At 48.9% G+C, this 16,806-nt stretch overlaps 1 protein-coding gene across 1 annotated transcript; it reads right to left on the bottom strand.

Annotated features, from left to right (window-relative positions):
- Positions 1 to 7,582: 7,582 nt before the first annotated feature.
- FZD1 (frizzled class receptor 1) lies at positions 7,583 to 10,481 on the bottom strand. Its single transcript, XM_004582291.2, has one exon. The coding sequence runs from the start codon at positions 9,997 to 9,999 to the stop codon at positions 8,014 to 8,016; it is 1,986 nt and encodes a 661-aa protein (XP_004582348.2). The 5' UTR covers positions 10,000 to 10,481; the 3' UTR covers positions 7,583 to 8,013.
- Between the last annotated feature and the right edge of the window lie 6,325 nt (positions 10,482 to 16,806).

Raw genomic sequence — 16,806 nt, 5'->3', positions numbered from 1 at the left:
ATCTCCCTACCTCCTTACATGAAGGAAAGGCCAAGAGTAGCACACATCACAAAGGCAGCTGTCTGCATGCCTTCTCCAGGAATCGAGCTGCTAGTGCCTTGGCCGTGAGCTTCTCACGCTCCAGAATTGTGGAGAATGAATGTGAAGTCACATAGCCCCAAACACATTGAGTACCATGCAATATTAACATCTTACTCACCAATTTCAAATACACTTTGCATAGCAAAAGCAAAGCGTGCTATAGACGTGGTAAATCTGTATTTTTCTCTTGTATTTTAAAAGTTAATAAATTTTGCTATCTTAATATGCAGATTTCACAACTGTAATTATTTCTCTGGAGCCACGGTTTCTCGGCTTTGGCACTTTGGATCTGATCACTGTTTGCAGGGCTACCCCGAGTGTTGTAGAATGTTTAGCTGCCATCCCTGGTCTGTAGGAATTGTGCTGCCCTACCCCTAGTTCTGACAACCCAATACATTTGGATATTGCCGATGTCCATGCTTAGAGTCAGCTCTAGAGCCTAAAGTATAGGTACCTTCTGCAGGTACTTATCGACCTATCATTTTTATTCATTTACTCAGAATTTAGTTAAGAAAACAACAAGAACAGTGTTGTGCTTTCAACAACAAAGTCTGTAAAATGTTATGTGCATTTAGAGGAACAATGACAATTAACTCAAACAGGACTGGACCAGTTGTGATTGGAGAGTATCACATAGAAATATGAAGGCCATGGGTTTCATGATCCCAAGCCATCATCTACAATTCTCACTAGAATTTTTTTAAAGATTTATTTTTTCATTGGAAAGTCAGATACACAGAGAGGGGAAGAGACAGAGAGGAAGATCTTCCATTTAATGATTCACTCCCCAAGTGACTGCAATGGCCAGAGCTGAGCTGATTCAAAGCCAGGAGCCCAGATCCTCTTCTGGGTCTCCCACGTGGGTGCAGGGTCCCAAGGCTTTGGACCATTCTTGACTGCTTTCCCAGGCCACAAGCAAGGAGCTGGATGGGTAGAGGAGCTGTCAGGATTAGAACTGGTGCGCATATGGGATCCCAGTGCATGCAAGGAGAGGACTTTAGCTGCTAGGCTACTGTGCAACGCCCATTCTCACTAAAAATTTAAGACCTAATTTACTTCTTGTTCCTTCTCGTAGACACAACTTTACATTTGGAGAAAGTTGTGGGTGTTAACTCTAAGAAAAAAGTAAGACAATCAAATAAATGTTGATGTATAGTCATTTGGGGAATATGGACTTAAGTTTACAGTGTCACAATGAACTGATTAATTTGCAATAAATACAAACACATACAAGAACCTAGTAGTTCTTAACCATCTGATTAACTTTGTGGGCAATGGGTTAAGCCAACACCTATGACTCTGACATCCCATATGGAAGCCCTGATTGGAGTCCCAGCTTCTCTGCTTCAGTCCAGTCCTCTGCTCATGCACTAGGGAAGGCAACAGATGAGCCTCTGCCTCCCATGTGGAAGACTCAGATGCAGTTTCTGGCTCTTTGCTTCCCCTTGGCCTAACCTTGACCTTTGGGAAGTAAACCAGATGCAGAGGAAAAAATGATATTAGTGTTGAAACAATGGTATTACCCGCTTTCCTGTTGCCCTTGACCCTTTCCTCATTATTTAAAAAAATAAATTAAAAAAAGTAAACCAACAGATGGAAGATCTCTTTCTCTTTGTCTTCTTCCCCTGTCCCTCTGTCCCTGTGCCTTTCAGATGAATAAAAGAAAGAGTATTTAAAAAAAGAATATAGCACACTATTGAAAAAATGTACAACTAGCGGTGCATACCTTTGCTGCAGCGATGAAGCTGCCGCTAGGGGCGCACTGCATCTCGTATCACAGCACCTGGGCTCTGAGTCCCAGCTGCACTGCCCGCAGCGGCTTCCTGCTACTGTGCACTCCAGCTAACAGCAGGGAGGGCCTGCGCAGCTGAGACCTTTACCAAGCAGAGATCCTGACTGGACTCCAGATTCCTAGCTGCAGCCTGGCCCTGTCTGGGGTATTTTGGGGCTTTGGAGAGTGAACTGGTGGGTGGAAACTTCTCTTTCCTACCCCCGCTTCTGTCTCTGCTTTTCAAATAAATAGAAATCAAAATTGAATAAAGAAAGAAATATATTCCAAAGGAATACTTTTTGAAAAGTCTTTCCTAAAAAGAGCTGTGTAACCTGATTGCAGGAGACGCACAAGCAAGACTGAGGGACTGGTTAGATATCTCTGCCCTTCAATAGGCAAAAGGCAAAGCTAGGCCAGGATACTCAGTGGGGCCTGTTCCATTAGCATAAGTGTTGCACTCAGCTTCTGTTGGTAGGTAGTCATTGTGGAGATCCGCAAAGGGCTGTGCCCATTGGTTCTCTATTTGCTCAGGAAAAAGTCTATAGCCACAAACACACAGTATTAATGTGGAACTACAGATCAACATGTAAGTGTTCAATCTTGTGAAGCATAAACTCATGGAACAGGTTCAGCGACTATCCCAGTCTGTCCAGGACTGTCCTGGTTTTACCGCTGAAAATCTCACATCCCCAAAAATCCCTTCAGTCCTGGGCACATCTGGATGGATGGTCACTTATCAAAGGAATTACCAGTGTTTAGATGGAGAATTTATTGGAGTTAACTCTTTAGAATGTTTTCCCAGAGGCATAAAGAGAAAGTCAGTAGACCCTAAATCTTATGGGAAAGACATCCTTGTTATGCTCAAGTACGACCGGCATTTGGAATACGCACCTGACCCACCTGACCCACCTGACCCACCTGACTCACCTGACCCACCTGACCCACCTGACCCACCTGACCCACCTGACTCGAAGGCACTTGTTGCTGCCTCTGTGAGGATGCGCATTTCCAAGGGCAGGACCGTCCCTCGATGCATGGCCCAGTCAAAGGGAAGTGAAGGCCACACTTTGTCTATGAGGAGATCCTACAGTTACTCCCCTGCACATCTATTGAGATCCGAAACATGGAGATACCCACAAAATTAGAGGATGCTTGGTTTTTAACAGGGAAAGAAAAGAAAGAAATCCAGGCCAGAGAACTCTCTGAAAGCGGCAGCAGTTTCTCCTTTGATGTTAATCATGGTGTTGCTGTGAACATATTCTGGAAGTCTATGCTATGATTGGAATGTCTTGAGATGCTTATATTAAGCACGTATATTATGAATTCTGAAACATGGAATTATTCTCTACATTATGTCAAGTTCATCTTTTAAAATATAATGTGTATAAAATGTGCAGATGAATGCTACTTGGCTTTTAGAATTAGTAGACATAAATGTCATTCAAATAATCTATTAATGACAAAATATGCAGTGTTATTTGAATTTTATCTTTCAAAATACACCTCTTTAGTATAGTATCAGTTTTATAATTTAAAAGAATTGTCTATTTGAAAATGTGTCTTTTTCTTTAGCTGAAGAATCTGCTTGACTCATAAAACTGCTTATGATTCACAGGATACTCATTCTTTTTTATTAATTATGCATGTTTACAGGGTAGTATGTGATGTTTCCGTACATGTCTATATTTTATGATGTCCAGAATACTGATCCTATGTTCATTGTAGGATGTACTTTATGGATGCTCACCTGAGCTGGTCTTTTACACTGTGTGAGAAATCCTTTCATTTGACTTGTTGCTATGATCCACATTGGCTTCCTTCTGTAAAGGAGCACAGATCTGTCCTCACAGATCATGATGAAGCAAATGAGTGAGGGACCATCTGTGCTTCTGTTAGCTGTAATAGTGTAGCATTCTTATTCTAAAAAGTAAGACCACCGGTGAGTAAAATGGTTGGGTCCAAAATGCTGAAGGGGATTCTAAGTTGCAGCTGGAGCTCAAGCATGATTTTTCTACCTTGAAGCACTATTACAATTGGCCTACACGTCAAAACAGACTGTGCGTCCAGGGTCACTGCAGTAAACTCGTTTGGGTCTAGTGGTTAAGAGGCCCACATCCCATTCCAGAGTGCTTAGGCTCTGCTTCCCAGCTCCCTTCCTGATCATGGGAATTCTAGGAACGATGGGACCCAAAAGTGATGACGCCAGTATCTGAGTCCCTGCCACCCACATGGAAGGCCCGGATTGAGTTCCCGGCTCCCAGCTTTGGCCTGGTTTGGGCATTTAGGAAATGATTAGGAATTGTTTGTCTCTCTTCCTCTCAAATAAGTAAAAATAAATAAAAACCAACCTTAATGGGCGTGGCACTTCCCTGTAAGACTAAATCCAAATGTAAGGGCCTTAAATACTACCTTGAATTTAAGGTCATATCACAATTATGGCTCCTACAATTTAATCCTACAGCACTGTGGTATCCTAGGAAGTATTTTATGACAGTACCTCTCGTGTCCACCTCCGGTGGTAATGCATATCTTATTTCCAGTCCTTCAGGCCCCACTCAGATTAGAATCAGGATTTTGTGAGTGATGTCACTATCCTCCCTCTGGTTTCAGTTGATTATATGTGCATTACCTAAATGGGAGCCTATGCTGAGTAGATGGATTAGAAGGCAATAAAAGCCAGAATAGCTGCAGCTGAAAACACAGAGTGGAGTAGACGTCTTAAAAATACTGTGCCAAGGTCGAAAAAGGGTGTCCAGGAAGCAAGAGGCCGCCCAGGTCTGGAAATGGTCTGCAATTGAGCGAAGATTTCTGTGAACTGACCACTGACCCAGAACTGCAGTCTCTGTCCCAGTTAAATAGCTGGACCTGAGACAGGCTCCATTCAGGACTGGCAGCTAAGACAAAAGCACCAGGACTGTCACCTACGGCTGACAGGTGACAACCACAGGGCAGGCTGCAAAGTACAGATGCTTGACACTCACTGGCTCTGAGATTCAAAATACGCCTCTATCTCCACAATGTTTAAATGGAAAAAAAAAAAGCTTTTCATTTTTTCAAGAACATCAGAAAGTACTCATGTACTCCAAAAGCTAATTCAAATGAACTGTGAGGGAAAATGCCGCCAGTTGATAGCTGGTTTTAAAAAAAGGGGGAGTGGGATCAAACCAAGCAAAATAGTCATAAACAGCATGCTGATGGGACAATATTCCCAACAGATTTATGACTTTCCAGGCAGGTCTTATTTTGCCACCAGTATCAAAAGAAACAAAAATATTGTAGTTTGCTAAATGCCACATAATTTAGAATAAACTATCTAAAAGTAAAGCCTGCTGCTAACTTTAAAATCTGTGCTAATGTTATTCAAATCCAGCATATAGACCTCGCTACAGCAAATGCGTTTTTGCATCCTTGTAAGGACACCGACAAAGTGACTGATTAAACATTTATGCCTTGGATAGCTACTGGTAGTCTTAAATATTTTTTCCAGAAATTGTCTAATTGAATTAGCTATTAAGATATGTTTCCAGTTGGCTCCAGAGTAAGTATTTTTTGTGTGCCTACAGCAATAGAACCTTCCCAGACATGTACTCCATAATAATGTAACAAAAAAGACCATGAAATTGCATCTGGCTACTTAAAATCAAATAATATATTTTCAACAATATTTGCTTTTTCATTTGCAAAAAATAAATAAGGATGATGATTTGTGAGACAGTTGTCTTAAATCACTCTTCTTCACTTTAGCCCATTGCCATTTTATTACAAAATGTTTTCATGGCAAAAGTTATTATCTGTAAAGGTATTTAAGATTTTTCCTCCATCATTTTGAATTTCTGATAGCCAAATTTCCGTAGTATGAAATACACAACTATGCATTTCTGTTTTTAAAATTAACAGTGTGGGTACACTTTTGTGCACACAAGCACATAGACACATGAATTCTAAAAGCAGACCAACTAGGTAATTCTTCTGAGAAGGCTCCTTGAACAATATGAAAATGGGGACTTCACAGGTAAATGACAGTCTTACAAACCCAACTGCTAGTTAAAATGCTTATAAACACATAGTTAACAGTTTATTGATTGCTTGTTTATAGTTTGTGGTATCTAAGATTATGGAAGAGATGAGACATTACCTCATAAAAATTGTGACAAAAGTAATGATTTAAAAATAAACCTCCATATTATAAAATGTCATGAAAATTTATTCCATGAAAGAAAAAAATTCTTATTAAAATTAGAGATCTCTTTTAATAATTCTCTTTAAGTAAAGAAATAATTAGCAAATTTCTATTTTCTACTATCATGGAAACAGATCTCTTCTTGGAACTTTAGAAATAACAACCACAATGAAGCAAACACAGGAATTCTTTGGAAAGGCTGGTCTTAAGATAAACGTTTTCAAGGAAACATTGGATTCAACCTTGAGATTGGCCATGAGACTCTATATGCAACGTGAAGACTATTCCAGCTCTCTTATTTTCAGGCACAAAAACCATATAGTTTTGTACAAAACTTTGTTTTTTTTATTTGTGAAATTAAAAATATGGTATTTTATATATATATATAAACTTCTATTCCTCTATAAATATAGATGATTTTGTGATAGTGAACAGAATAAATGCATAACAAAATCAAAGACCAACGTCATTTTAGGGTTTGACAGATCCCTTTCGGTCCAGCATTGTGGTAAACTCTTCAAAGTAAAACAGCGCAAATCAGGAGGACCACTTTTCTCCTTTTCCTCACAGAGAACTAGAGTGAATATTCTTCAACGGCTTGGGAAGGTTGACATCTGCCACACATCAGCACATCCTGGAAGGCGCAGGCAGGATTTGCCAAGGGCCCAGCACACACTTTCCCGTGGCATGCATGGCCACATTGTTGATTTCAGGAGCTGACCCCATCAACTCGCCCACCTCCTTCACCTCCCCACCTCTTGCCAGGTTTTTATTAATGGCGTCAATTGTTCCTCCCTCAGTCCGTGTTGCTGAGTAGCAATCACGGTGGCAGCCTGAACGCTCCAATCTGAGCATTTGAAGGTTTCTTTTCCGAAACGTGTCTGTTACTTGATGAGAACTAAGCAGGCAGCGCTTCATTCTGAGGGTCTGTGGCACTGAGCACCCCTGCGCTGTGCCTTTCCGCCCGTCCCGCTGCCTGGTCGGGCCAAGCCAAGAGCAGCTCCTGAGCACTTGGCAGGTGCCCTTCTGTTTCCTTTCACACGGGGTGAACTCTGCACATAAAGGCTGTGCCATGCCTACAGGAGGCCTGCCAGGCATCGGAACGCAATTAGAGCGCGCATTCTACAGCCCCATCCCCAGTGGCTCCCAACCCATACTGCCGCCTCAGCTGCCCATGTCTCCGTAACCACATCTTTCCGTGACGCTGGCCAAACCCACACCAGGTTTTAGCCCCACAGAGAAGGGAATGAGCTCATCCACCAACAATCAGACTGACAAAAAGTTTGGCCACTGCAGGTTGAAGCAGGGAGGAGTGCCTGGGCGTAGGCGTCTAGGGGCTGGAACCGCTAGCACCCACGCCCTGGGCTGCCGTGGAGCTGAAGGCGTGGAGGGGAAATGGTCTCCAAAATGCGGCTGCCTGCAATCTGCAGCTGGACCTGGGAGGAGCACCAGCCCACCTCCGGGTCTGGAAGCTCCCCGTGGAGTTGAGCACCTGCTGGGCTGGGCCTCTACCCTCAGCCGGAGAGGAAGGGAGGGAGGGAGCAGAGAAGACGGGAAGTGAGGAGGCTTGCAGCCCCAGCAGGGACGCGCAGGGGCCTGCCGTGGGCTGTGCCCTCTGCGCTGCCAGAGAAGGAAAAGCCTGCGATGGTGTGACTACCCTAGATCACTGAACTTAAAAACAAAACAAAAACCATGGGATTGGTCATCATTTAAATACAAATATACTTACAAAAATCTTACACTGGCTATTTACAGTCGTAAAAGCGTACCCAGTACTGGTACCGGAGTGTCGGTCCAGTCTCCCTCCCTCACTCTACCCCTGCAGTCTGGCTCCAGGAGTCCACTGCCGCCACCACCAGGGACCATGTTCCCCACAGGGGCTCGGTGGACCGAAGCGCCCCCGCGGACCCAACGCACTGCCCTCCAGGGAGAATACAGGCTCCAGTCGCAGGGCCCCCAATCCCGCTCTGCCCTGCGAGCCTCAGACCGTGGTCTCCCCCTGCTTGCTGTTGGTGAGCCGAGTGTAAAACTTCCTCCAGGAGTTGAGGGTCTTGCCGGACCAGATCCAGAAGCCCGACGTGATGCCCACGATGAGAGTCATCAGGTACTTGATCATGAAGACCGTGAAGTCGGGGCTCATGGGCGGATGTGGTGGCGCAGCCCCGCCCGCCTGCAGGTGCGGGCAAGGGATGGCGTAGCTCTTGCAGCTCTGGGCCACCCAGCTGCGCTCCCACTGGTCTCGGAAGGCCTGCTCGTAGAAGTAGCAGGCGATGACGATGGTGGCGGGCACGGTGTAGAGCACGGAGAACACGCCAATGCGCACCATGAGCTTCTCCAGCTTCTCGGTCTTGGTGCCGTCGTGCTTCATGATGGTGCGGATGCGGAAGAGAGACACGAAGCCGGCCAGCAGGAAGGACGTGCCGATGAGCAGGTAGACGAAGAGCGGCGCCAGCACGAAGCCCCGCAGGGCGTCCACGTTGTTGAGGCCCACGAAGCACACGCCGCTCAGCACGTCACCGTCCACCTGGCCCAGCGCCAGGATGGTGATGGTCTTGACAGCCGGCACGGCCCAGGCGGCCAGGTGGAAGTACTGCGAGTTGGCCTCGATGGCTTCGTGGCCCCACTTCATGCCAGCAGCCAGGAACCAGGTGAGCGAGAGGATCACCCACCAGATGGAACTGGCCATGCTGAAGAAGTAGAGCATCATGAAGAGGATGGTGCAGCCCTCCTTCTTGGTGCCCTGCGCCACGGTGCGCGCCCCATCCTCAGCAAACTTGTCGTTGCACACCACGCGGTCTTCCAGCAGGAAGCCGGCTATGTAGGCCACGGCCACGGCTGTGTAACAGCCCGACAGGAAGATGATGGGCCGCTCCGGGTAGCTGAAGCGTCGCATGTCCACCAGGTACGTGAGCACCGTGAAGAGCGTGGAGGCACAGCACAGAACCGACCAGATGCCAATCCAGGTGCGTGAGAAGCGCAGCTCCTCGGGCCCGAAGTACATGAGCCCATAAACCTTGGTGGGCTCGCAGGGGGCACCGCAGTCCTTCTCCCCCAGGAAATGGTAGTTGAGATAGGCAGGCACCTTGAGCGCGCGCGGGCAGGAGAACTTGCCCCGCTCCGCCGCGCCGGCGCCCCCGCTGAAGCCGCCGCCTCGGTGCCCGCCGCCGCCGTGCTGGGGGTTGCTGGTCCAAAACTCAGGCAGCAGCGAGGGCGTCGGTGTGCCCTTGTCCGACGTGTTCTGGCCCACGCACAGCTCGCCGGCGCCGTGCACTGGGAACTTCTCGCACTTGAGTGTTTCCGGCCACTGGAAGCCGAACTTGTTCATGAGCGCCTCGCAGCCCTGGCGCGCGCGCTCGCACAGGGAGCGGCAGGGAGGCAGCGCCTGCTCCAGCACGGTACACACGGGCGCGTACATGGAGCACAGGAAGAACTTGAGCTCGGCCGAGCACTGCACCTTCACCAGCGGGTAGAACTGGTGCACCTCCAGGCCCGCGTCCTCCTGGTTCGTGTGGCCCAGCAGGTTGGGCATGATGGTCTGGTTGTAGGCGATGTCCGTGCACAGCGGGATGGAGATGGGTTGGCAGTAGCCGTGGTCCGGGATGGAGATGCCCCGCTCGCCGTTGTACTGCTGCCCGCCCTGCTGCGGCTGGGGCGGTGGTGGTGGTGGAGGGGGCGGCGGCGCCGCCGGGGGCTGCTGTCCCGGCCCGGGCCCCTGGCCCGCCGCCTGCGCTCGCACCCCCAGCAGCAGCGGAGCCTCCAGCAGCCAAAAAAGCAGCAGCCGCCGGGCCAGGCGCCCGGGCTCCGCCGAGGGGCTGCGGCGGAGGCAACGGCGCCGGCGGCCGCCTGCGTCCCCGCTCCCCGCCTCGGCCGGCCCGTCCCAGAGCGCCCCGGCTGCACAAAGTTCCCGGCTCACGCCCGCGGCGGCGAGAGCAGCCCGGGACTTCTTAGGCGCCTCCTGCTCAGCCATACTTTCTGGGCTCCTTTCTCCGCGCAGCTCCGCTGGCAGCGGCGCGGCCGGCGGCGCCCACTGCGTCCCGGGAGACTCGGTCCCGGCCGGTGCCCTCCGTCGAGCCCGCGCCGCGCTCGGCCCGCACCCCCGGCTCCCGCTCCGCGTCCCGCAGCCGCCGCCGCCGCGGAAACTTGCGGTTCATGAAGCGTGGGGCGGCGGGGAGAGCCCGGCTGGCTCGGGCGCGCCCGGGTCGCGTCCCGCCTTTGCTGGCCCTCGGCTCCCTGGCTCCCGGCTGGCGACGCCGCGCTAGTGGCCTGGGCCCCAAGCCGCACGCAACTCTCCGCAGCCCAGCGGCCTCGGCTCCCCCCTGCGCCTCCGCCTCCTTCTCCGCCGCCGCCGCCTGACCATTTGTGTCAATCCCTCAACTCGCTCGCTCTCCTCTCCCTCGCGCGCCCTCGGACCGGTTTCCAGGCGCCCCGCAGTCTGTCTTTCACCAGGAGGGAGGAGCCTTGAAACCGACGCGGAACCGGAGGCTCAGGGACCGTCGCCCAATCGCGGCCCCGGCTTCGCGGCGCAGAGGGAGCCCGCCGCCTACTCGCCCAGCACAAGCCCGCGGCGGGCGGGCGCGCGGGCGAGCTGGCGCGGGGGAGGCGGCGGCGGCGGCGGGAGGAGCCGGAGGAGGAGGAAGTAGTGGTGGTGATGGCAAAGGCTGCGAGGAGGCACAAAGAGTGGATTTGCTAGGAAGCGGCACGGGCTTAGTCGCTGCTGTCTTTGCGAAAGGCCCCGTGTGCAGCCGGAGATAAAGAACCGGGGGCGGCGGGAGCGCAGGGGACGCAGCTCGCGGCTGCCCTGGCCAGCGCCCTGCCCCGAACGCCGGCCACAAACGACGCGCGAGGCGTTGCGGTGGGCGCCCACGCCCTGGGCTCACGGGCGGGCGTCTGCGGGGCTGGGCGGCGGACGTGGCCCGCGTGGGCTCCAAGCGCCTTTCCCGCCGCGCAAGTTCGCGGCTGCACCAGGGTCGGGCCAGGGCAGCACGAGCCAAACGCAAACTTGGAGGGGTCGCCAGAAGTCCGGGCAGCGGCGCCTTTCGCTCTCCTCTCTAGTCGAGTGGGAGATGGGAGCAAAGGAAGGCCAGCCAGGGCGGGTTTTGGAGAAAGGAAAAAACTTGCCAGCCGAGGAGGTCGCGCCCTGCGCAGGCCCCGCAGGTGGCGCGGTGTAGGGCTGAGCCCCAGGCAACCCCGAGGTCGGGGGAGCGGGCCCTTTGAGTACCGCAAGCTGAGCTACTGCGAGGTGTCTGACCGTGCGCGGGGCTGGAGGTGCCAGGTAAAAAAACCCAAACAAGAGCCAAAGGAATCTTGGAAGGAAAACGCAAAACCCTGCCTCCCCCACCCCGCACACTCTGGGTCACTAACACGCGGTCCTGCTTTCCCCATCAGATGCTCTTTGGACGCATGAATTTTGTGGTTGGTGCCATTGTATTATTCCTTCTCCCCAAGGTGTTTTGGACCTAGGGTTGGACCCTCTACCACTATGGATACTCTTCCCCAGTTACTAGTCGCTCGTAGTTGTTTTCATTCATTCATTTCCAGACTTAACCCCACTCCCAGCGACCTGCACGCTATTGTGCTGGGTCCTGGGAGATAGCAGCAACGTGGTCCAGCCTCCCATGAGGGCACTGTGGCACAGGAGGGCCCAGCATTATTCCTCAGTGTGGCCCAAAACAGGGCACGGAGGACGCCATCGGCTCAGGTGAGCAGGGAGGGTTCGAGGGTTCGAGGGTGCGACAGGGCGCTAGGCACACGGTATGGAGGTTACCTAAAGATGACTGCGGCTGGGGCGATTCCCGCCAAGCGGGAAGGGAGGTTTGGATCCATTCTGGGAAGTTTGGGTCGGATTATACAGAGGACAGGGACCACTGAAGGACCCTTTCCTGCATGTGGGTACCAAGTGCCTCCCAGATGCCTGCAGGTCAGCACTGGAAAGCGTTTACAGCCCTCCACCTCCAAACGCCATGCAGGTATCACTGGGACACACGCGAACGGGCTGCGGGACTTTGGCACTAGGCCTTCAGCCGTTTCCAAGGAACGCACAGTGGTAACCTTAAAAGCTCAAAGCAGGCCTTTCAGTTTTCCACATCCTCATGGTGTCGGTAGACCATACAGTCCATTCTTTTAAAAGTATTTCTAATTGGTAGTATTTGCTCAAGGCCACAGATACCAGATGCACTTGTGATGTGTGTGTGCATGCACATGTCAGGGGCTCTCTGAGATCCTCTGAGCAGCAGTCAGAAACTGCTGGCCTTACTCTCCTGTGTCTGCCAGTTCCCTACCCCACTCCTCTCCCAGACCCCCGGGTCCCTGGGAACCTCTAGCTTCAAGGCTAGCTTCCATGCTTGGGGGCTGTCTGTCCTCACTCACTCCTCCCTGGCCAATGCATCGCCGTGTTGTGCTGCAGGCAGTCAAGGTCATTGGAAGGCCAGGGTGGATGCTTAGTGGACTGACCTTAATGTCAGCCCCCCGGGCGGTCTCACCTGATGCAAGAAGCACCCTTACTGTCACCTCAAACCCCTCTTCCCAGAGGGGTGGAGCTCAGGGTTGTGGTGGAGACCTCAGTGCTGCTACTCTAGGCCTGGGACACACGGGTGTGCCCCAGGTTCCTCTACTGAATTCTTGACCTTGCACTGAACTGGGTAGGAGCCTCAAAAGAGGAACCAGAGTTTAAAGGGAGTGGACCTCATCCAGTTGACATCTAACAGCATGAGGTCCAGAAATGCCAAGGGGTGTGCTTCAGGGGCGCAGTTTTGGGTGCAGGAATTTCACTTACTGTTTCAGTTCTTTCTATATTCTTTTGAGTCAACTGTGGTTAATTTTTGAAGTCAATTTTGTCTGTTGTTCTCCCTCAATCCATTGCATAAAAAAAAAAGACTTCAAAACATTTTTTCTTACTTCTCCAAGAGTTGTTTCCCAAAGTTGAAAACAAAAAGCAGCAAAGTCAACATGTTGAATACAGCAGTTGAGACATTCACGGGCATTCCCTGTTGGAGCGCCTGGGATCTGATCCTAGCTCTGCTCCCAATGGCAGCTTCCTGTCCTGACAGCTTCCTGTCCTAGGAGGCAGCAGGCGATGGCTTGAGTGATTGGATCCTTTCTACCCACGTGGGAAACCTAAACTATTTTGTAGTCTCCTGGCCCAGCTCAAGTTGCTGTGCACATGTTGAATCTACGGATGGGACCTTGCGCCTCCCTCCCTCCCTCCCTCCCTCCCTCCCTCCCTCTCTCCTTCTCTGGTTTTACATTTCTCTATTGTAACAGTACAATTTTCTGTGCGTCAAGTCCACATGATAAAGAGGAAGCTACTAAAATCAGGAACAATTCAGCAGCATTATGGAAGCAGGGTTCCTGCGGAGGTGGTGGAGGCGATGTGTAGCAAAAGATGAGAAGAAAAATGACAATTGCTTATTTTAATCTAAGGTAACATGTATTAATTTCTCAGAATATGGAAAGATTTAACATCCACTGATAACGGTTACTAAGCATGAACTCTTAAGAATTTGGCAAAAAAAAAATTCTAATTAGGTCAAACTGCAAACAGAAGTTGGTTCCTCCTCAATACTGCTGTAACAGTCTTCAAACTCGGTTAATTTTTCTCATATCTGTGCTTTGTCAGGGTCACTGTGTGTGTGTCAGGCTGAACGTGGGTGACTTTGAGATCGAGATCTGTTCGCCGTGGCAACGTTGTACAGTTGAATGTACACAGACATGCAAGCAGGTAGCCATTCCAAATGCACCCTGACCCCGAGAGCACCTAAGCTCACGCGTGAGTTATTTTGTTACTGGCTTGTGGGTAATGGGCTCACATTGTCTTTGTTGAATAACAGATTTTAAACATAGGTTAACTGCATTTGGAGTAAGTACCACAGGTGTATATTTGCCATGTGACTTAAGCTGTGCTTTGAGAAGAGCCGTATCATCTCCTTTTAGTAGATAAGAGCCCTAAAGCTTTAAAGCCCATTTGTCAAGTTCTCATAGCTGTGGGTACTAGATCAGGATCTGAGTCTGATTAAAGTCCCTAGAAATCTAGTAAGTGGCACTAAGTGCACCTGTCCACTACTAGCAATTGTAGAAGAAAGTGTGGCCTTTGAGTATACATCTACAGTGCTGCTTTAGTAGCTAACATAGTTTTCTATGCAGAATATACATGATCTATGAATGGTATGAATACTGGGATTCACTGGTGAGTTAAACCAGCATTCTTTAAACTGTGTTCCCTAAGAATAAACTTGTTCAAGTAAGTTTGGGGAAAGGCCATACTTTATGTCCTTTCAGAGATTCATATTAGTTTATCAAAATCTTTGAGAAATGCTGAAGTGAAGAAGCTTTTTTTAAACCTTGTATCTAGTTAATATTTTCCAAATTTGGAAATTTGGAATACACACACACACACACACACACACACACACTGAACTCATATATGTTACTGAGTGTTTTGCTTGATGTTAGTGTTCTGTGGAGCACAGTTAGACAAATGCTGGATTAGACCTCATATATGTGAAATCATATTTGTTAGAGTTTTGTCATGTTGGACTCATTGTATCGCTTTTGTTACATCAGGGGTAGAAACCTGGGCACTTGGCTGGCTGTGCTTTGGAGTTCCTTGTGAGGGGTTGCTGCTTGGCTAGGGAATGGAGAGTGATTGTGGTTGGGAAAGCTCAGGTCGTACCATTTCTTCTCCAGCAGGCAGCATCATGAAGCTTGTTGTCTTTGTAGAGACGCCTTGGGTGCAACTTGGTCTAAGTTTTCAGTGTAGATCTCCAATTCCATGATTTTCCAACCCAGAAATGAGTGCATAAACTATTTTGCATATTTGGAAATGTTTCTGTTGCAAACCATTCTAAAATTAAATATCTTTTGCCTTTTCTTTATTCTCATACAAATCTGTTCTTTACATTGGTGAAATAGTCCTTGCATTCATTCACAAAGCCTCAATCGGAAGTTGTGTGTGTGTGTGTGTGTGTGTGTGTGTGTGTGGTTTTCCCTAAAACAGTTTATACAAATAGATTTTCAGTGTTATTATCTTGCTTTTTAATTTGATACTTATGTAGCTAATTCATATTAATGTATTAAAGTAACATTTGAGAGTCTGCATTTATGGAGAAGTACATTCAGTAGGTTTGAATATAAATCATGAATTTCTTGTACATCAGTCTCACAAAATGCATTTTTTAAAAAGTGGAGGTATGAAAGAAAAAAAGTCACATTACTGAATTTCCATCAGCAGAGTAATGTAATAATTATGCATCCAAGTTTTCTTATAATTCAAATGCTGAGCTGTAAAAAGGTATTTTGTTCATTAAGTCTAATGGGAAGCTGACATTTCAAGATTTATCTCCTGCCTGAGCTCTGGTAGTCCTGTTGTCATTGTACCACTGGAAATAGTGTGCACTGTTGGGGAAACTTTCTGCGAAACATACAGGCATTTGTGTTGAATTCAGAAGGAAGCCCTGGCAAAGATGTGTCAATGAGCCCTTGCCAATGAAACCCTTATGCCTCTTGTACTTGAAGGGGCTGCTGTGATTGGCTGAGATGTGGGAAGCTGAGAGCTAATAAATCGTGTGCTTCAGTCAGTGAGCATTGCCAGTCTTTCTCTCTGATGACTCATGAGTGTGTGTGTGTGTGTGTGTGTAGGGAAGATGTAGTGTTCTGCAGCTAATAGGTTGTTTTCTTTTTGCTTGTTCCTTGCATTAACTTCAAATCTCCTAACAGGGAAGTCAACCCCTATTTTCTAAAGTTGTTATATCACTTCTCAAAAATAACAGAAGATGAAGAATAGCAGTACACTGTTTCCGCTTTATTAGAAGTCTAAGACTGGAGAAATCCTGGTATTTAAATTAAAAAGAGGAACTCTCTTTCCATGAGGGTTGTCATCATGATGACTCTTCTCTGGGAACATCCTCACGCAAGGTGCAAAATGGGGCCTTCTGAATGTGACTTGGAGTTGAGTGGCAGGTGGTTGGGACACCAGTCACAGCACATACATCTGACATCTTGAGGGCCTGGGTTTCACACTCAACTTCAGTCCTGACTCCAACTTTTTGCGGACAAGACTCTGGGAGGCAGACATGGTGGCTTAAATAGTTGGGTTCCTGCCCTGTTGTGGAAGACCTGGTTTGAGCTCCAGACTCCAGTCCAGCCCAGCTTCAGCCGTTAAAGGCATTTGGGGGACAAATCAGCAGATTTGTCTTAAGTCAGTGGAGAATAGTTCAAATGCAATTCCACATGTATTACGCCAGCTGCTCACCAAGGAAGCAAGACACATGCCATAGCTTTGGCAGCCTCATTGTGACGGTTCTTAGGACACCCAAAGCCTTCCAGGAATCTACGATAGTCATTTAGATCTTTCTGAATGAAAGATATCAACAGCAGTGGGCCTGGCCCTAGTAGATGGGGCGTCGATGGGGACTTAGCCTCAGTTTAGGGAGGAGGTCTCTGCAGAGAGCTGCAGCCAGACAGAGTGAGCACCTGTGCTGTGGTATGAGAGGAGCTTGGGGCGACTTGCAGAGCACATGCCCCGCGTTCTCACTTCTGTTTCCTTCTGAAGAAGGGTCTGGCAGCCCAGTAGTCTTCACTTTCGGATAAAATCAGAGCAACAATCTAGTGAATATTGTTAATCTTGCTGGCTTTCACAGACTGTCGTTCAGATCACAAAAGAGATGTGTGTGTTTACATCAAAGCATCCAAATATTAAGCAATAGGCAAATGCACTCGTTAAGGCTGTGCTGGCACAGTGATTTTAGCAAGCGCTGCGTTATTGATCTGGGCAGATGGA

The sequence above is a fragment of the Ochotona princeps genome, chromosome 20 (genome assembly GCF_030435755.1).
Source record: "Ochotona princeps isolate mOchPri1 chromosome 20, mOchPri1.hap1, whole genome shotgun sequence".
Taxonomy (NCBI): Eukaryota; Metazoa; Chordata; class Mammalia; order Lagomorpha; family Ochotonidae; genus Ochotona; species Ochotona princeps.
Note: the sequence above shows the minus strand (reverse complement) of the source record. Positions and strands in the feature narration are given on the sequence as shown.

Bases quoted from the DNA above. Each gene is read 5' to 3' on its own strand.
- FZD1 (XM_004582291.2), bottom strand. From the start codon at position 9,999: ATGGCTGAGCAGGAGGCGCCTAAGAAGTCCCGGGCTGCTCTCGCCGCC.